At 44.6% G+C, this 20949-nt stretch overlaps 1 protein-coding gene across 5 annotated transcripts in view; it reads right to left on the bottom strand.

The window, feature by feature from the left end:
* Nucleotides 1–20949, bottom strand: part of vps13a (vacuolar protein sorting 13 homolog A) — a 523321-nt gene that overhangs the window by 391704 nt on the left and 110668 nt on the right. For all 5 annotated transcript variants that reach the window (XM_078567491.1, XM_078567508.1, XM_078567499.1 and 2 more), the window contains exon 18: nucleotides 14608–14809. In XM_078567491.1, coding sequence (XP_078423617.1) covers nucleotides 14608–14809 — 202 coding nt within the window. The remainder of the gene's footprint in view (nucleotides 1–14607; nucleotides 14810–20949) is intronic.

The raw sequence follows: 20949 nt of genomic DNA, 5'->3' as shown, positions 1-20949 counted from the left end.
GTTTCAACAACTTTCAGCGATCTCCCTGAGGCAGCACTTAGCCTCAGGGAGATGTGCGCTATTTCTTGCGAATGTGCGAAAGAGCGTACTCTCACATTTGGGGAATCACCCACACCTGCACAAGAAGCACACGCTTCCCGCTGGGTGTCACACTGGACAGGCCTTAATTGGCCCACCTGCTTAAAATAGTGGTGGGGCCCGCTTCTCCGGCAGGGATCTGCTCCCCGCCCGCCGGAGATTGGGTTGGGCCCGCCCACCTGGTGGGCAGAAAATACTGCCCATGTTCTTTGAAGATGTGGCCAAATGTCCTTTAGGGAAGGATATCTGTTGTCTTTACCTGGTCTGGCCTACACGTGACTCCAGACCCACAGCAATGTGGTTGACTCTTACATGCCCTCTGAAATGCCCTAGCAAGCCACTCAGTTGTAACAAACCGCTACAAAGTCACAAAAAAGGAATGAAACCAGACCAACTGCCCGGCATCGATCTAGGCACTGGAAACGGCCACAGCAATCTCAGCCCTGTCGACCCTACAAAGTCCTCCTTCCTAACATCTGGCGGCTAGTGCCAAAATTGGGAGAGCTGTCTCAGACTAGACAAGCAACAGCCTGACATAGTCATCCTCAAGGAATCAGACGGTACAGATAACGTCCCAGACACCACCATCACCATCCCTGGGTATGTCCTGTCCCACCAGCAGGACAGGCCCAGCAGAGGTGGTGGCACAGTAGTACACAGTGGGGAGGGAGTTGCCCTGGTAGTCCTCAACATCAATGCAGGACCCCATGAAGTTTCATGGCATCAGGTCAAACATGGACAAGAAAACCTCCTGCTGATTGCCACATACTGCCCTCCCTCAGCTGATGAATCAGTGCTCCTCAATGTTGAACACCACTTGAGGGTGGCAAGAGCACAGAATGTACTCTGGGTGGGGGACTTCAAAGTCCATCACCAAGTGGCTCGGTAGCACCACTACTGACTGAGTTGGCTGAGTCCTAAATGACATAGCTGCTAGACTGGGTCTGCGGCAGGCGGTGAGGGAGCCAACAAGAGAGAAACACATACTTGACCTCATCCTCACCAACCTGCCTGCCGCAGATGCAACTGTCCATGACAGTATTGGTAGGAGTGACCACCGCACACAGTCATTGTGGAGACATAGTCCCGCCTTCGTATTGAGGATACCTTCTATTGTGATGTGTGGCACTATCACTGTGCTAAATGGGATAGATTTCGAACAGATCTAGCAACTCAAGACTGGGCATCCATGAGACACTGTGGGCCATCAGCAGCAGCAGAATTGTACTCAAACGCAATCTGTAATTTCATGGCCTAGCATATCTCCACTCTACCATTACCATCAAGCCAGGGGGTCAACCCTGGTTCAAAGAAGAGAGCAGGAGGGCATGCCAGGAGCAGCAACAGGCATACCTAAAAAAAAATGAGGTGTCAACCTGGTGAAGCTATGACACAGGATTACTCGTGTGCCAAAAGCAGCAAGTAATAGACAGAGCTAAGTGATCCCACAACCAACAGCTCAGATCTGAGATCAGTCTTGCCACATCCAGTCGTGAATGGTGGTGGACAATTAAATAACTCACTGGAGGAGGAGGCTGCACAAATATCTCCATTCTCAATGATGGAAGAGCCCAGAACATCACTACAAAAGATGAGGCTGAAGCATTTGCTATAATCTTCAGCCAGTAGTGCCGAGTGGATGGTCCATCTTGGCCTCCTCCAGAGATCCCCAGCATCATAGGTACCAGTCTTCAGCCAATTTGATTCACTCCATGTGATATCAAGAAACGGCTGAAGGCACTGGACACTGCAAAGGCTATGGGCCCTGAAAATATTCCGGCAATAGTACTGAAGACTTGTGCTCCAGAACTTGCCACGCCCCTAGCCAAGCTGTTCCAGTATAGCTACAAAACTGGCATTTACCTGGCTATGTGGAAAATTGCCCAGCTATGTCCTGTACACAAAAAGCAGGACAAATCCAACCTAGCCAATTACTGCCCCATCAGTCTACTCTCCATCATCAGTAAAGTGCTATCAAGTGGCACTTGCTTAGCAATAACCTGCTCACTGACGCCCATTTTGGGTTCCACCAGGCCCACTCAGCTCCTGACCTCATTACAGCCCTGGTTCAAACATGGACAAAAGAGCTGAACTCCCAAGGGGAGGTGAGAGTGGCTGCCCTTGACATCAAGGCCACATTTGACAGGGAGCCTTAGCAATACTGGAGTCAATGGGAATCAGGGGGAAAACTCGCCACTGGTTGGAATCATACCTAGCTCAAAGGAAGATGGCTGTGGAGGTCAGTCATCTCAGCTCCAGCACATCACAGCAGGGGTTCCTCAGGGTAGCGTCCTCAGCTCAACCATCTTCAGCTGTTTCATCAACGGCCTTCTTTCCATCATAAGGTCTGAAGTGGGGAGGTTCGCCGATGATTGCACAATGTTCAGCACCATTCGCAACTGCTCAGATATGGAAACAGTCACGTCCAAATGCAGCAAGACCTGGACAATATCCAGGCTTGGGCTGACAAGTGGCAAGTAACATTTATGCCACACAAATGTCAGGCAATGACCATCTCCAACAAGAGAGAATCCAACCATTGCCCCTTGATGTTCAATGGCATTACCATCACTGAATCCCCCACTCTCAACATGGCCGGGGTTACTGTTGACCAGAAACTGAACTGGATTAGCCATATAAATACTGTGCCTACAAGAGCAGGTCAGAGGCTAGGAATCGTGCCTCATGTAGCCCACCTCCTGAGTCTCCAAAGCCTGTCCACCATCTACAAGGCACAAGTCAGTAGTGTGATGGAATATTCTCCACTTGCCTGGATGAGTGCAGCTCCCACAACACTCAAAAAGCTTGACACTGTCCAGGACAGAGCAGCCCACTTGATTGGCACCACGTCCAAAAGCATTCACTCCCTCCACCACTGACACCGTAGCAGCAGTGTGTACCATCTATAAGATGCACTGCAGGAATTCACCAAGGCTCCTCGACAGCACCTTCCAAGCCCACGACCACTAGCATCTAGAAGGACAAGGGCAGCAGACAGATGGAAACACCACCACCTGGAAGTTCCCCTCCAAGCCCCACACCATCCTGACTTGGAAATATATCGCCATTCCTTCACTGTCACTGGGTCAAAATCCTGGAACTCCCTTCCTAACAGCACTGTGGGTGTACCTACATCTCATGGACTGCAGCCGTTCAGGAAGGAAGCTCACCACCACCTTCTCAAGGGCAACTAAGGATGGGCAATAAATGCTGGCCCAGCCAGTGAACCCCACATCCCATGAATGAATAAAAAAACAAAAGAGCTCTTCTGCTCCTCTCAGCTCAATGTTCAAGTTTTTATTTTTTAAAAATCTACCTTGTCTGCGGTTGTTTAAAGGACTTGAGAGCAGCTGGTAACTCAGGGAAACCAATTCTTGCACTAGGTGGCTCAACATGCTGCTTTCTCCTTTATTTGCGTACACTCATTTTCTGAATTTTACCAATATGGTGGGCAGCGTACTTCTGACTCAAACTTACAATGCGCTTTCTGCCCACCATATTAAAGGCTTAGAAAACTCTTTGGCCATTTCAAGTGCCGTTCAATAGAAGCCAGAAATAAACAAATTAAAGAAAAATTAATTCATGGGATGTGAGCTTTGCTGCCAAGGCCAACATTTACAGCCCAAACCTAATTGCCCTCTAGAAGGTAGTGATGAGCTGCCTTCTTGAACAGCACTTGTTCACATGGCCTCGGTACAGCGCTGATGAAGGATTTTGACCCATGGCAATGATTGAAAGGCCATATATAGTTCCCAGTTAGGGTGGTGTGTGGCTTTGAGGGGAATTTACAGTTGGTGGTATCTCATGCACCTGTTATTTTTTTTCTTCTAGTTTCTAGAAGTCACAGGTTTGGAAGGTGTTATGGAGGGAGGCTTGGCATGTTTCTGCAGTACATCTTTGGGATGCCACTCTGGTGGATTGGTGATGAAGTAAATGATTGTTTAAGGTGTATCATTTAGTTTAATTTGCTCTCTTCATTCATCCTACAAATATGTATCACTTTACACTTCCCATGTTAAATTTCAGTTGTTATCTCATCAGTCGGTGTCCTCTATAAGTTGGTGGCTGGATTGTTTTGCCCGGGAATGTTCAGCTTCTTGGGTGTTGTTGGAGCTTCACATTTTCATGTGCAGAATATTTCATCATTCCTGAACTGTGCCTCATTAATGGCTAGGATTTAGGAAATCAGATGGCAAGTCACTTGTCACAAAATTCGCAACCTCTGACCTGCTCTTGTAGTGACAGCATTTACATGACTGGTCCAGTTAAGATTCTGGTCAATGGTAATATATAGAATGTTGATGGCAGGGATTCCATGATGGTACTGCCACTGAATGTCAAAGGGAGATAGTTAGATTCTCTCTTGCTGGAGGTGGTCATTGCCTGGTACTTTTGTGGCACCAATGTTACTTGCTACTTATTTGTCCAAATCTTAGTGTTGTCTAGGTCTTGCTGCATAAGGGCACAGATTGCCCTCATTATCTGAAGAGTTACAAATAGAACTGAACGCTGTACAATCATTGGTGAATATTCTAAACTCCTGGCCTTATGATCAAGGGATGGTTGTTATGAAGCAGCTGAAGATGTTTGAAACTACTTTGAGGTAACCTTCAAGTATAAATATTTTACTAAAATGTGGTGTTATGCACCCAAACTATTATTCATCGTGGAAACAGCACAAGTTGAATAATGAACAGAAGAAATTTCTCAAGTTGCTAGCAAAGCAAACTGTCTTCAAATACAAATTTACTGCAATTTTAGACTTAAAAGCTGAATTTTGCACCATAAAAAAGGCGGATTTTTCCTGGCTGCTTTTAATCATATCTTATTTCTAACATGTATTTAATTGTGCACAATCTTAATGTTAAACTATCCAGTAATGAACATTTACTGAAAATCTGGTGCAGAAATTGCACCTTCTGTACATGCTTAACTTTTTTGTACAGTTATGGACGATGTTGACAAAGCTTATTTGTCAACCATCCTAGATATCCCTGGAAAGTAGTGATGATATCTAGACTGCTGTAGGCCTTATTCCGTTGGATTTTCCTGCCCAATACCTTTCTTGAGCACCAAGCTTTTGACAGTGCATTATGCAGATAGTCCATACTGCAACACAGTATATCACTGGTGGAGATGTTGAATGCCCAGTCTAGAGACAAGAGTGGCAATCAAGAGGGATTGCTGTCCCAAATGGTGTCAAGTTTCTCGAGTCTTGTTGCAGCTGCACTCATCTGTGTAAGTGCAAGCACTGACACTTCCATCAGATTCATATCTTCAGCACTGTAGATGGTGGACAGGTCCCGAAGGGCTCAGTAAGAGAACCACCCAATTAGATGCTTGGATTTTTATCCTCGAAGCAGGTGCTAGGAGTCAGGAAAACTCCCAGCTCAGCCCACCCACTTCTGGAGAAAGTGCCCACAAGACAGGATTTTCATTGTGTGGGAGCAGGTGCAGGCTGGAGTCAGGCCAGCTAACCCAGGAAAATGTTGAGAAGCAACCACAGGGGCTGCCAGATGCCAAGGCAGGCTGCTCAAAAGGTCTGTCTTGGTGCTGTGCGACTTCATCCAAGTTAAAATAAAAACCGAAAAGCCCTCCAGCCCTCACACCACCTCACCTCCCCAAACTCCCCATGCCCCATCCATATCACCTCATGCCCTCCACCCATCTGCTATGGCCCCTCATGCCTCCATGCCAATGTATACTCCCCTAAAACAATCCCTATGGCCCCTCATGTACTGCCCATGCCAAGCAATGGCACTTCCATGCCCATTCACCGGGATAGATTTCTGGGATCTCAGCCAAGCTTCATTACATATTCTTGGAGGAGAGCCCAGATATCCATTTGAGTGTTAAAACACCTGAGCCCCAGAGAAAACATTGCTTGGTTAATAACTTTGGCTCTCTGATCTATGCTGTCAATTTCACAATGTTAGTTTACACAAGATAAAGAGGTTTCAAGTGCTTGCAGTTTCAGCTATTGAAACTTTGAAGGCTTTAGATGATTGACACTGTTGTAAAAAAAGGTTTGTTTAAGTGGAAATATTGCTCTTTGTTTAAATAAAAAATCTTACTGTCACGATAGAGCTCATTAGCTCTACATTGTGTACAGTGGCTGAATGCGGGCATTAAGGGCCATGAGGTTGTTTGGGGGGCATACCTTGGATGGGGGGCATGAGGGATCATAGGAGGTTGTTTGTTGGGAATGTCATACCTTCACATGGATGGCATGTGTATCCTTTGAACCTACCCTTTTAAAAGGTCCCCTCATGCAGACTATGATTCGCACACCTGAGGTGTCTGAACCACGGCTCATCGAAAACCTGGCCTGACTCCATGATTATTGCACAGGACTAGGACATGTCTATCCTCACAATGAGCTGGCCAGGTAGAGAGTGAATGGTGCGGGCTTTTGACCCGAAACAGCTTGCGGCTTCAAAAGGCACTCCCGTAAATTGGAAACCCTGGGATGGGGTCAGGACTCCCAAATCATCCAGAATCGGTGAAATCCCAGACCAGAATACTTGCCTTTAATCCTGCCTCTTGTAGCCACATTGTTGCTATGGTTGGTCCAGATAAGTTTCTATTAAAATTTGACCCCCAAGATGTTTATGTTGGAGAACATCAGAGAGAAGTGCTTATGAACATAGGAGCATGGGTAGGCCATTAAACCCCTCAAGCTTGTTCCACATTCAATTATATTACTGAGCATTCCTTGTTAGAGATAGTAATTTCCAATGTTGCCCTGTAAGTTGTGTACACGTGCAGCCATGCAGCAACCCAGAAGGTACTGCACTGCCTGTTCACAACCTATTCCCTGTAAGGTGCCACACATGTAAGACTGCACACAAAAAAATTAAAGGGTACCACACAATGAACTGAACAGGCTGTGCACAATGGAAAAAAAAAAAGAGGGGTCATTGGTCATTATCTAACACTTGTATGGCCTGCATGTTTTCTGCTTTAGTTCAAAAAAGTTTGAATGCTGTCAGGTTTTGCTGTCATCTGATATGGGCTGCTTCATTATCGAAGCTGTAAATGAAGCTGAACACTATGGAATTGTCTGTTGAGAACTTCACTCTTGACTTGAGAGGGGGAGGTTATTAATGACTCAGCTGAAAATGGTTAGCTTCAGGATTCTTCTTTGAAGAACTCCTCCAGCAATAATTGGCTTCCAATAATCACGACTATCTTCATTTGTGTCAGGTAATTTGGAGAACTATGTGAAGTAGCTTCTCCTTAAGTTGCTCCTTTCACAACGAAGGCTGAGCCATGGGATTCTGTAGCATTTCTCTAGAGTGGAAAACCACATATCATGAGACAGAAGTCAGACACAGGCCAGAGTGGGTAGCAATGGCAGGGTAATAAACAACTTGGGTTTCACAACTTGCCATGGTGAATTCACCTCAAGGGTGCTAGTGCAGTATGGGGTAACATGTAACATATTCCAGAGTCTCTATCTTCAACATACATGGAATATTGGGCTGATGAGATGCGGGCTGATATATGGAGTTTTGTTTTTAGCAACATTCAAGGACTGGTCATGTTTTTTCTATGCAAAATTGAAGAGACCAAGAGTGACTTGCAAATCTGGTGCAGTGAGCAATGACACTGTAGTCATCCACAAACTGTACATGTATGCCTTGGCAGCCAGTGGTCTCAAAAGGCCACCATTAACGAGGGGGTCCAATACCGGATCAGCTGCGCCAGCTCAGTCTTCTGCAGTTGTCATCACCACACTCCTGTACTCTAATGAGACCTGGATGATGCATCAGCGACACATGAGCGCTAGAGAAATTCCATCAGCAATGCCTCCTCCACATCCTCCAGATTCAATGGGAGGACCAAACATACACCAGCATCCTGCTTGAAGCCAGCTCCACACCAACAGGCAAAACGCCTGCAAAAATCAACTACGATGGACTAGACACTATGTCCAGATGGCCAAAAAGCATCTCCCGAGCCAGGTTTTGTTTTCTCAACTCTCAAATTGCCAAAATTGCAGGGGAGGACAGAAAAAAAATTCTAAGGCACTCTGAAGCTCTCCTTGAAGCACAGCAGCATTGACATTTATGACTGGGAGAAGCTTGCTGCTAATTGTTCAAAATGGCAAAAACTTGCCCATCCAGCTGCATCACACTGAGTCACAATAACTTAATGATGAGGCAGAGCAGCAGCAGAGAATGAAAGAAAAGGAAGCAAATCCTGCACTCCAGATCCCACTACTTCTTGGGACATCCTGTCTCTTGTTCCCAAAGATCTGTGGGTCAAGAATTGGCTTCTCAGTCAGAAGACGACCCATGGCAGAAACTTGTGACCCTGAGTAGATGTCATGCGTGAATCAAGGAACAGCTGACAACACCATAACTACTAAACTATGATATCAGAATAGAATCACAAAGATCTCCAATTCCCCACTACATTTAGTTATTAGTTATATGCAGTTGAGGGGGAAAAGAAAGAGAATTAAGGAGCAATAGAAGAGCTGCTCAACGTAGACTATAGGCTACCCAAATAGTGAAAGGGAGGGTAAAGGGTCAAAATCTGGAAAGATACGAGAACAGTAGTGATAAAGGGGGAATTCCATATTATCCTAACATGGGCTGAGATAATAACAGCGTAAAGGCAAAGGGGAATGGCGTTCCTGAAATGTGGGCAAGAACTTATCAATCAGTGTGTTTCCACTCCAACAAGGAAGGGAATAGTGCTGGATCTAATTCTGACGAATGAAGTGGGGCAAGGATAGCATGTTTCAATGGGAGAGCATTTAGGGAGCAGTGATCATTTAATGTTTAGAGCAATTAAGCATAAAAATACTTGATTGGAGGATGGCCAACTATAGTAAATTGGGAAGGGATCTGGCGCAATGGTTTGGAATCAAAAATTGTTAGCCAAAGCCGTGAGCTGGATTTCACTTTTCTCAGCTGGCTGAGGGAGGTGGAACTGAAACAGAGGGGTCCACTTGGTCCCGCCCCCACCATCTCTGCCCTACGATAGATAGCGTGGAAAAAAAAATCAAATTTGACTAACTTATGAACAATGACGATTAGGTAAAGACCCTCTGGTCTATCCAGCTTGTCCCATCCAAATGTGATACTTTGCATCGCAGCAATTACATGCTCCACCCTACCCAAAACATGTCATCTCCTGAGAGGAAAAAAAAAGAAAACCCAGGTCAATTTGGGGATTAAAAAAAATCTGGGAAATTCCCCTCCAACCCATCTACATGTTGAGAGCTAGTCCAGGAAATCCCCGAAGTACCCAAATTTTGTAGGAGGCGATAACCCTGTAACTAAAGACAGCTTCAACTCATGTTTGAGGGAATTCAGCAAATCTCCATCTACAGCACGGAAGACTGTTCGTTGCCAACTATTCTCAGGGAACAGAACTGCTTCCCGACTTTGCTCTCAAATCCCTTCATGGTGTCGCCCCTCCCTATCCCTGTAATCTCCACCAACTCTACAACTTTCCAAGATTTCTATGCTCTGCCACTTCCGGCCACTTGAGCATCATTGATTTTTATTGGTGGCTGTCTTCAGGTGCCAAGGCCCCAACTTCTGGAAGTCCCTCTTTAAACTCTGATTCCCTTCATCTCCTTCCTCCTTTAAAACACTCCTTAAGTTTACCTCTTAGACCAAACTTTTGTTTATTTGCTCCTTATATGGCTCTGTTAAATTTGGTTTGATAATGACTCTGTGAATGCCTTAGGGCCACATGAAAAGCACTATATAAATACAAGTTGTCATTGTTATTGTTGGAGAAGCTTTTTTAATTCATTTACAGGATGTGGGCATCATGGGCTAGGCCAGCATTTATTGCCCATCCCTAACTGCCCTTGAGAAGGTGGTGGTGAGCTGCCTTCTTGAACCGCTACAATCCCTGTGTAGGTACACCCACAGCACTGTTAGGGAGGAGTTCCAGGATTTTGACCCAGTGACAGTGAAGGAACGGTGATATATTTACAAGTCAGGATGCTGAGTGGCTTGGAGGAGAACTTCCACGTGGTGGTGTTTCCACACATCTGCTGCCTTTGTCCATCTAGATGGTAGCAGATGTGGGTTTTGAAGGTGCTGCCTCTGGAGCCTTGGTGAATTCAGGCAGTGCATCTTGTAGATGCTAAACAGTGCTTCCACTGTAAGTTGGTGGTGAAGGGAGTGAATGTTTGTCGAAGGGGTGCCAATCCAGCAGGCTGCTTTGTCCTGGCTGGTCTCCAGCTTCTTGAGTGTTGTTGGAGATGCAATCATCCAGGCAAGTGGAGAGTATTCCATCATAATCCTGACTTGTGTCTTGTAGATAGTGGACAGGCTCTGGGGAGTCAGGAGGCGAGTCACTCATCGCATGATTCCTAGCCTGACCTGCTCTTGTAACCACAGTGTTTATGTAGCTAGTCCAGTTCTGTTTCTGGTCAACGGTAACCCCCAGGATATTGATAGTGGGGGATTTAGTGATGGTAATGCCATTGTATGTCAAGGGGCAATATTTAGATTCTCTCTTGTTGGAGATGGTCATTGCTTGGCACTGGTGTGGCACGAATGTTACTGCCACATGTCAGCCCAAGCCTGGATATTGTCCAAGTCTTGCTGCTTTTGGACATGGACTGCTTCAGTAGCTGAGTCGTCGCAAATGGTGTTGAACATTGTCCTGTGCAAGCATCAGCGAATGTCCCCACTTCTGACCTTATGATGGAGGAAATGTCATTGATGAAGCAGCTGAAAGTGATTTGGCCTAGGACACTACCCTGAGGAACTCCTGCAGTGATGTTTTGGAACTGAGATGATTGACCTCCAACAACCACAACCATCTTCCTTCGTGTTAGGTATGACTCCAACCAGTGGAGAGCTTCCACCAATTCCCATTGACTCCAGTGTTGCTAGGGCTCCTGAATGCCATGCTCAGTCAAATGCGGCCTTGATGTCAAGGACAGTCACTCTCACCTCACCTCTGGTGTTTGGCTCTTTTGTCTACATTGGAACCAAGGTTGTAATGAGGTCAGAAGCTGAGTGGCCATGGTGGAACCCAAACTGAGCATCAGTGAACAAGTTAGTGCTAAGCAAGTGCCACTTGATAACACTGTTGATGGCCCCTTCTATCACTTTACTGATGATGGAGAGCAGACTGATGGGGCAGTAATTGGCTGGGCTGGATTTGCCTTTTTTTTTGTGTACAGGACATACCTGGGCAATTTTCTACACTGCCGGGTTGATGCCAGTGTTGCAGCTGTACTGGAACAGCTTGGCTAGGGGCGTGGCAAGTTCTGGAGCACAAGTCTTCAGTACTATTGCTGGAATGTTGTCAGGGCCCATAGCCGTTGCACTATCAAGTGTTTTCAGCCATTTCTTGATATCACGTGGAGTGAAATGAATTGGCTGAAGACTGGCATCTGTGGTGCTGGGGACCTCTGGAGGAGGCCGAGGTGGATCATCCACTCGGCACCTCTGGCTGAAGATTGTTGCGAATGTTTCAACCTTATCTTTTACACTGATGTTCTGGGCTCTTCCATCATTGAGGATGGAGATATTTGGGGAGCTTCCTTCTCCACTTGGTTGTTTAATTGTCCACCACCATTCACAATTGGATGTGGCAGGACTGCAGAGCTTAGTTCTGATCCATTGGTTGTGGAATCGCTTAGCTCTGTCTATCACTTGCTGCCTATGCTGTTTGGCATGTAAGCAGTTTTGTGTTCACCAGGTTGACACCTTATTTTTAGGTATCCCTGGTGCTGCTTCTGGCATGCCCTCCTGCACTATTCATTGAACCAGGTTTGATCCCCTGGCTTGGTGGCAAAGGTAGAGTAGGGAATATGCCGGGCCATGAGGTTACAGATTGTGGTCGAGTACAATTCTGCTGCTGCTGATGGCCCACAGCACTTCACGGATACCCAGCCTCGAGTTGCTAGACCTGTTCAAAATCTATCCCTTTTAGCACAGTGGTAGTGCCACACAGCACAATGGAGGATATCCTCAATGTGAAGTTGGGACTTTGTCTCCACAAGGACTGTGCGGTGGTCACTCCTACTGATGCTGTCATGGACAGATGCCTCTGCAGCGGGCAGGCTAGTGAGGATGAGGTCAGTATGTTTTATCCTCTTGTTGGCTCCCTCACAATCTGTGGCAGACTCAGTCTTGCAGCTATGTCCTTTTGGGCTCGGCCAGCTCAGTCTGTAGTGGTGCTACTGAGCCACTCTTGGTGATGGTCATTGAAGTCCCCCACTCAGTGCATTCTGCGTCCTTGCCAACATCAGTGCTTCCTCCATGTGGTGTTCAACATGGAGGAACCATAGAACCATAGAAAAGTTACAACAAAGGAGGAGGCCATTCGGCCCATCTTGTCCATGCCAGCCTGAGGACACCCAGGTGCCCTTTCTAATTCCACCTTCCTGCACCCGGCCCATAGCCCTGCAGCTTACAGCATTTTAGGTGCAGATCCAGGTACTTTTTAAGAGTTTTTTTAAGTTTCTGCCTCTACCACCAACTTGGGCAGCGAATTCCAGACACTCACTACCCTCTGTGCAAAAAAGTTCTTCCTCATATCTCCCCTACACCTTCTGCCACTTATCTTGAATCTATGTCCCCTGGTTCTAGAATTCTCCAGCAAGGGAAACAATTTTATCCTGTCCACTCCATCTATTCCCATCATAATTTTGTACACCTCAATCAAGTCACCTCTCAGCCTTCTTTGTTCCAAGGAAAATAACCCCAACCCATCCAATCTCTCCTCGTAGCTACACTTTTCTAACCCTGGCAACATTCTTGTAAACCTCCTCTGCACTCTCTCCAAAGCTATTACTTCCTTCCTGTAATGTGGTGACCAGAACTGCACACAATACTCCAGTTGTGGCCTCACCAGTATTTTATACAATTCCAACATTATATCCTTACTTTTATATTCTATACCTCTGCCAATGAAGGAGAGCATTCCATATGCCTTCTTTACAACCTTGTCTACTTGAACTACTGCCTTCAGGGACCTGTGTACTTATACGCCAAGATCTCTCACTTCATCTACCCCTCTTAGTATATTCACATTTATTTTGTAATCCCTGTAACTGTTTGACCTCCCTAAATGTATGATCTCACACTTCTCTATGTTAAAATCCAACTGCCGCTTTACCACCCACTCCAACCCACCGATTGATCAGCTGAGGGGGACTGGTGCGTAGTAATCAGCAGGAGGTTTCCTTGTCCATGTTTGACCTGATGCCTTGAGACTTCATGGGGTCCGGAGTCGATGTTGAGGATTCTCTGGGTAACGCCTTCCTGACTGTGCCACCACCTCTGCTGGGCCTGCCCTGCCAGTAAGACAGGACATACCCAGGGATGGTGATGGGACATGGTCTCTTAGGTATGATTCCGTGAGGATGACTGTCAGGCTGTTGCTTGACTAGTCTATGAGACAGCTCTCCCAATTTTGGCACAAGCCTCCAGGTGTTAGTAAGGAGGACTTTGCAGGGTCGACAGGGCTGGGTTTGCTGTTGTCATTTCCAGTGCCTAGGTTGATGCCGGGTGGTCCATCCGGTTTCATTCCTTTTGTTAAAATTGACTTTTTAGCGGTTTGATACAACTGAGTGGCTTGCTAGGCCACTACAGAGGGTATTTAAGAGTCAACCACATTACTGCGGATCTGGAGTCACATGTAGGCAGACTAGTTGAGGATAGCAGATTTCCTTCCCTAAAAGGACATTAGTGAACCAGATGCCTTTTTTAAGACAATCAACAATGGTTTCATGGTCATCATTAGGCTTTTAATTCCAGATTTTTTTGTTTTCCTTGGAACAGGGAAGGATAACAGGAGATTAAGTGATTAAAGGGATGGAGACATCACTGGAAAGGCCAGCAATTATTGCCCAATCCTAACTGCCCTTGAAAGGAGGTGGTGAGTTGCCATCTTGATTGCAACTGAGTAGCCTGCTAGGTCACTTCAGAGGACAGGTAAGAATCAACCACATTCCCGTGGCCCTGAAGTCACATTTGGACAGAATGGGAAAGGATAGTAGTTTTTCTTCCCCAAAGGACATCAGTGAAGCATACAGATTTTTATGACAGACCAGTTGTTTCATGGTCACCATTACTAATAATAGTTTTTTCATATTGTGATACAGTAAATAAAGTTACACTGTTTCTAGTGGTAGAAGGGTCAGTAACTAATGGACACTGATTTAAGGTTCTTGGCAAAAGACCCAGTGGTGGGATAGGGCAGCTTTTTTTTTAAAAAAAGACATTGGGATCTGGACTGCACTGACAAAAGGGTAATAAATTTACTAGTAAAATTTGAAAGGGAAGTGCATAAATACTCAAAAGGAAAAATTTTTTTACAGGACTATGGGGAAAGAACAAAGGAGTCAGACTGAATGGACTGTACTACCAAAGAGCTGGCACAGGCACAAGAGACTAAATGGCCTCCTTCTGTGCTTTGTCATTCTATGATTCTACTCCAGTAATTTGAAATAGCAATCAGAAACTAGTTGAGTAGACAATACAACTTATTTACAAGTTTAAAAATACACTTTATATATTTGTGCATTCCACTCACCGCATCATACACAATTTCTAGTGGGCGCGAATCCACCTTCAGCCGCTGATCAGCTCTTTCATCCAAAGGATTGGTCTCAAACATGATTCTGAACAGAATATCTTCATTCTCAGTCATAACACTTCTTGAAGAAAGCAGCACTGGCTTGCCTATTTTCTGAGGTAGTCCTGTCACTTCAAGTGTACTTATCATCACTTCAAATCTGCAAAAAAAAAGTACCCTCAAAGATAACACAATAATACAAATTAATGTGCAAGTTGTACAGTACAACTCTTAACCAGTAATAAAAACAGAAAATGCTGAAAATACTCAGCAGGTATGGCAGCATCTGTGTAGAGAGAAACACATTCCAGGTTAAGGACCTTTCTTCAAAACTGAAGGGTAAATTACTGCGGATCTGGAGTCACATGTAGGCCAGGCCAGGTGAGGATGGCAGATTACCTTCCGTAAAGGACATGAGTGAACCAGATGGGTTTTTTACGACAATGTAATAGATTTTAAGCAAGTGAAGGAAGAGGGTGGAGAACAAAAGGGAAGGTTTGTGATAGGGTGGAGAGCAAAGAGATTAGCTGACAAAAGTATTCATGGCAGTAAAGGCAAAGGGAATGGCAATGGTTGTAGTAAAGAAACAAAGATTTGCTCAGTGTGAATGGCAGAATAATCAGGTCAATTATCTAATTCCCAGGACATTGCTGCAGCAATCCCTTAGGGTAGTGTCCTAGGCCCAACCATCTTCAGCTACTTCATCAATGTGATTGACTCTTAAATGCCCTCTGAACAAAGACAATTAGGGATGGGCAATAAATGCTGGCCGAGCCAGCAACACCTGCATCCCATGAATGAATTTAAAAAAAAAACCTTCCCTCCATTATAAAAGGTCAGGCATAGGAATGTTTGCTGATGATTACTCAATTTTCAGTACCAATCACCAGTCTGCGGATACTGAAGCAGTCCATGGTCATATGCAGCAGGACCTGGACAACTTTCAGGCTTGGGCTGATAAATGGTAAGTAACATTCGTATCACAAGTACCAGGCAATGACCATCTCCAACAAGAGAATCTAACCATCGCCCCATGACATTCAATGACATTATCATCGCTGACTTTCCCCCTGTCAACTTCCTGGATGTAACCATTAACCAGAAACTGAACTGGGCCAGCTATATAAATACTGTGGTTACAAGAACAAGTCAGAGGCTGGGATAGAATAACTCACCTCCAGACTGCCCAAAACCTGTCCACCATCTACAACGATCAAGTCAGGGATGTGATGAAATATTCTTCAGTTGCCTGGATGAATGTAGCTCCAACAATGTTCAAGAAGCTTGACAACATCCAGAACAAAGCAGTCCACTTGATTGGCACTCCATCCACCACCTTAAATAATTACTTCCTCCACCACTGGCAACAGTAGCAGCAGTGTGTACCATATACAAGATGCACCGCAACAACTCACCAAGGCCTTTTTGACAGCACCTTCCAAACCTGCGACGTCTACCAACTAGAAGTACAAGGGCAGCAGATGCATGGGATCACCACCACCTCCAAGTTCCCCTCCAAGCCACACACCATCCTGACTTGGAACTATATCACAGTTCCTACATTGTCTCCTGGAACTCCCTAACAGTACTTTGGGTGTGCCTACACCACATGGACTGCAGCAGTTCAAGGCAGCAGCTGACCACCACCTTCTCAAAGGCAAGTAGGCCTGGGTAACAAATGCTGGCATAACATATAGAAAGATGTAAAGATGATTTTAGAAGTCTGCGTTAAAAGAGGTACCTCAAAGTTCACCAAGGTCTAATCAGCCTTGAAAAATTTAAGTTAGTTGTTAACTGTATGCTTAATTATTGTCGATAAGCATACAGAATTAGCCATTAAAACTTCAGTGAGTGTCAGTATACGCTGTGAATCCTATTAGTTTTCCATAACTTATAAACTTAAAAACACTAAGCACAATGGCACAGATTACTCTACAGTGCTATTCTGCAGTGTCTCCAACAAGACAACTTAAATAAATTAAAATTTTAAAAAAAATATGATGCCCAACTAAACTGTTCAAAATTTAAACTGATTTATAATTCAATTGATTTGTGAATTTGCCCTGTTGCTCAAATCTAGGCTATCTAGAGAAGGCCAGTAGTGAAAACTGCAAGTGTTGCAAAACTGGTGTTAAAGTTTGCAGTTGCTCACTGACCTACATAGACTTCCAGTAAATCAATGCCTCAATTTTAAAAGGCTCATCCTCATTTTAAATCCCTCCATGGTCTTCCTCCTCCCTGTCTCTGTAATCCCCTTCAGGCCCACAACTCTCCGTTTTGCTAATTCTGGTATCTTACGCAACTGAGTTTAATTGCTCCCCCATTGGTGGCTGTAACTTCAGCTGCCAGGGCCCTAAGTTCTGGAAATCCCTCTCTATCTAAACCTCTCTGCCCCTCTCCCGCTCTTTCCTCAATTAAGACACTCCTTTAAAACCAGCTCTTTGATCAAGCTTTTGGTCATCTGGCCTAATGTCTCAAGTGGCTCAGTATCAAATATTTGCTTTATAATGCTTCCGTGATGTGCCTTGTAACGTTTTAAATGGTACTATATAAATAGAAATTATTTCTGTAGTGAGAACAGTCATCATTGAGACCACGAGGTCAGAGGGATTGTTGAGCCTCTGGTCAACCTCAATCTTTTGACGATGCAGCTTTCTTTGTAGGTCATCTGGCAAGAAAATCGAGTTATACCCACATTACGAATCTTAAATCAGAAATTAAAAATGCTGCCAAATATCTCAAAAATATATAATACTGTAACTTGAAGCTTTGAGTTCAATGGAATTGTCTCTAAATTTATGAAGCTTCCCATAAAATATTTAAATTTGCAAGATTAGTATATGAGTGCAGTTTGCCATTTTTCTAGCCTGTTGAATAATAATCATTTGGTAGATGTTCCTGTGAAAGGATGAGACTTTCACACAACATTACATCAGGATGAATTTCCAAATCAATATTTTGACAAACTTGGGGCAGAATTTTACAGCCCTGTCACGGCGGGGGCAGGGCAGTAAAGTGCGGCGAGCTATTCAAAAGTCCATTGACTTTGGTCGGATCATAAAATCCCACTGGCATAAAATTCCACCCCTTGTGCTTCCATAAGCATCATTAAATAGGCCAGGAAGCTCAAAGTTTGGTTCCAATCAGGGTGGAATTAGCTGATCTTGCCTGCAGCAACAATCATAACAACTAACATGCATGCATATAGCATCTTTAATGTAGAAAAACATTTCAGGACACTTCAGAAAGTCATAAGGAAATATGGACATGGAGGAATGTGAAAAAGTAAGTGTTGCCTATATCCTTTTGTCTTTGTCCCCAGTTTAATGATTTGATTGTCAGTTTAATCAAGATCAAACTGTTACAACATTTGGGGCGTTGTACAGTAATTGTTAACGGACATGGTAACAGAAACATGAGGTTTGTCATGTAGAAAGATGTAAAGAAGATTTTAGAAGCCTGTGTTAAAAGAGGTACCTCAAAATTCACCGAGGTCTAATCAGCCTTGAAAAATTTAAGTTGTTAACTGTATGCTTAATTATTGTTGATAAGCATATAGAAAGGGATTAGGATGGCCTAACAAAAACAAAGGTTAGAGATGTGAGTAGGAGGAAGCATTTTAAAAAGGAGAGGAAGGGGAGAAATTTAGGGAAGGAATTCCATAATGAGGCCCAGGCAGCTGAAGTCACAGCTACCAATGGTAGAACCAAATGACAGGGAATTAAGGTATAAACCTAGGGTCTGAGGAACAGAGTTCTGGGTTGAGCATTTGTAGGGCTAGAGGAAGTTACAGATAGAAAGTGGCAAAATAATGAACAAATTGAAGGAGATAGGTGATATTTTTGACATAAAGCAAAAAAATAAATTGGAGATAGAATCATCACCCCAAATGCTTTACGTCACACTTCTCTGGACTGAATTGCATTTGCTACTTTTCTGCCCACTTAACCAGTATGTTGCTGCAGTCTACAGCTTTCCTCCTATCAGCCACACAGCCAATTTATGTATCATCTGCAAACTTCTTAATCATGTCCCATTTAAGTTTAAATCACTGACATACACTATGAAAAGCAAGGGATCTAACAATGAGCTCTGCAGAACCCACTTGAAACCATCTTTCGGTCACAAAAACACCTGCCAATCACTAATCCTTTGCATCCTGCTACTGAGCTAATTTTAGATTCAACTTGCCACTTTACCTTGGATCACATGGGCTCTAAACTTTTTCAAAAAGTCTGCTTATTTGGCAACCCATTCCCACCAGTGCACAGTGACTGCACTGTGCACTGTCTACAAGATGCACTACAACAACTCGCCAAGCCTCCTTCGACAGCACCTTCCAAACCTACAACCTTTACCATCTAGAAGGACAAAGGCAGTGCACACATGGGAACACTACCAGCTGCAAGGTCCCCTCCAAGTCACAAGGCATCCTGACTTGGAACTGTATCGCCACTTCCTTCACTGTCACGTGAGTCAAAAACCTGGTACTCCCCTCCTAACAGCACTGTGGGTATATTTGCACCACATGGACTGCAGTGGCTCAAAAGGTGGCTCACCACCGCCTTCATGGGCAATTAGGGGCAGACAATAAGTGCTGGTCTTGCCAATAAATCTCACATCCCTTGGACAATCAAAAAAATGGAACTATATGTTGTTTGGCAGGGTTAGGTTTTGTGGGGTGAGAATACGTTTAGGAAGTAAAAAGCAGGTTTCATTGAAGAGATGAGGCATGGGAGATATAGGAGAGCAATCAGAAAGACAATAGGTTCAGCAAAAGGAAAGCAGAGGAATGTGGGGAGATATGTACAAAATCAAAATATCAAAAGTTGTTAGCTGTTTGCTACTTAGTGTCCTTCCTCTGAAATCTCTTTCATGCCTAAGTGTGAATGGGCACAGAATTGCTGGGGATAGGGAAGTAAGAAGGGTCAATAAGGATAGGGGCAACAGGTGAATGGAACTCAGCTCGTTAATGGAATTTCTGGTTAGTCAGCCATTGTGGAAGGGTTTAAGAGATCAGTGAGATGAGCATTAGCAAAGATTCCAAGAAGTGTGTGGTAGCAAGTTAGATAGAGATCGAGGTGGCAATCAAGTATTCAAGCATCTTAGAAAGGATGGCCATAGTTGAGAGGGCATGCTGATTGAGGACAAATTTTATAAGAAGCTAAGCTGAGAGTTTCAAAAAGTGGTGGGACACACATGGGCTACAATAATACTTGATGAAATTGAACAGCTTATGATGTAATCAACTACTTCATAACAAAGCAACCAGGAACTGGGCATCAGAGAGTGGCAAAAGAATAGGTGATGGGTTGTAAAAAGCAAGGGATTGGATGAACAGTGGTGGAGTGTGGGGTAAAGGAAAACAGCATGGGTGGAGTGAGGCAGAGAAACTTAAAAAGCAGAATTGGATTAGTGACAAAAATCAACAAGTGCAGATGGTCATCATGCAAATAGAGGGGAAGTGCTGCTGGACTGGGAACAGGCCAATGTGATAGCTATTTTCAAAAATAATGGCAAAACAAACAGGTAAGTGCAGGCTTATAAGTCTTGAACAAGTAGTTTGGAAATGAAATAATTAATCATTAGGAACAAACTTACAGGTTATTTGCTTGCAAATAAAGTTATAACTGCAGATGCAGAAGATCAATTGCTTATGAAATATAATAGTTCTTTTATTGCTGAGATCAATAACAACAACTTGTATTTGTTTAGCACCTTGTGGGTGTTGCTGACTAGGTCAGCAGTTATTGCCCAACCCTAACTGCCCTTAGAAAGTGGTGGTGAGCTGCCTTCTTGAACCACTGCAGTCCATGTGGTGCAGGTACACCCACAGTGCTGTTAGGAGGGAGCTCCAGGATTTTGACCCAGCGACAGTGAAGGAACGGCGATATATTCCCAAGCCAGGATGGTGAGTGGCTTGGGGGGGGAACTTCCAGGTGGTGGTGTTCCCATGTGGCTGCTGCCCTTGTCTGTCTAGACGGTAGCAGTCATGGGATTGGATAGTGCTGTCTTAGGAGCCTTGGCGAGTTGCTGCAGTGCATCTTGTAGATAGTACACACTGCTGCCATTGTGCAATGGTGGCGGAGGGAGTGAATGTTTGTTGATGGGGTGCCAAACAAGTGGGATGTCATCCTGGATGGTGTCAAGCTTCTTGAGTGTTGTGGGAGCTGCACTCATCCGTGCAAGTGGAGAGTATTCCATCACACTCTTGACTTGTGCCTTGTAGATGGTGGACAGGCTTTGGGGAATCAGGCGGTAAGTTACTCACCACAGGATTCCTAGCCTTTGACCTGCTCT

Source organism: Cetorhinus maximus, chromosome 2 (genome assembly GCF_964194155.1).
Source record: "Cetorhinus maximus chromosome 2, sCetMax3.hap1.1, whole genome shotgun sequence".
In the NCBI taxonomy this organism is placed as follows: domain Eukaryota; kingdom Metazoa; phylum Chordata; class Chondrichthyes; order Lamniformes; family Cetorhinidae; genus Cetorhinus; species Cetorhinus maximus.
This window is presented reverse-complemented; position numbering and strand designations above follow the sequence as displayed.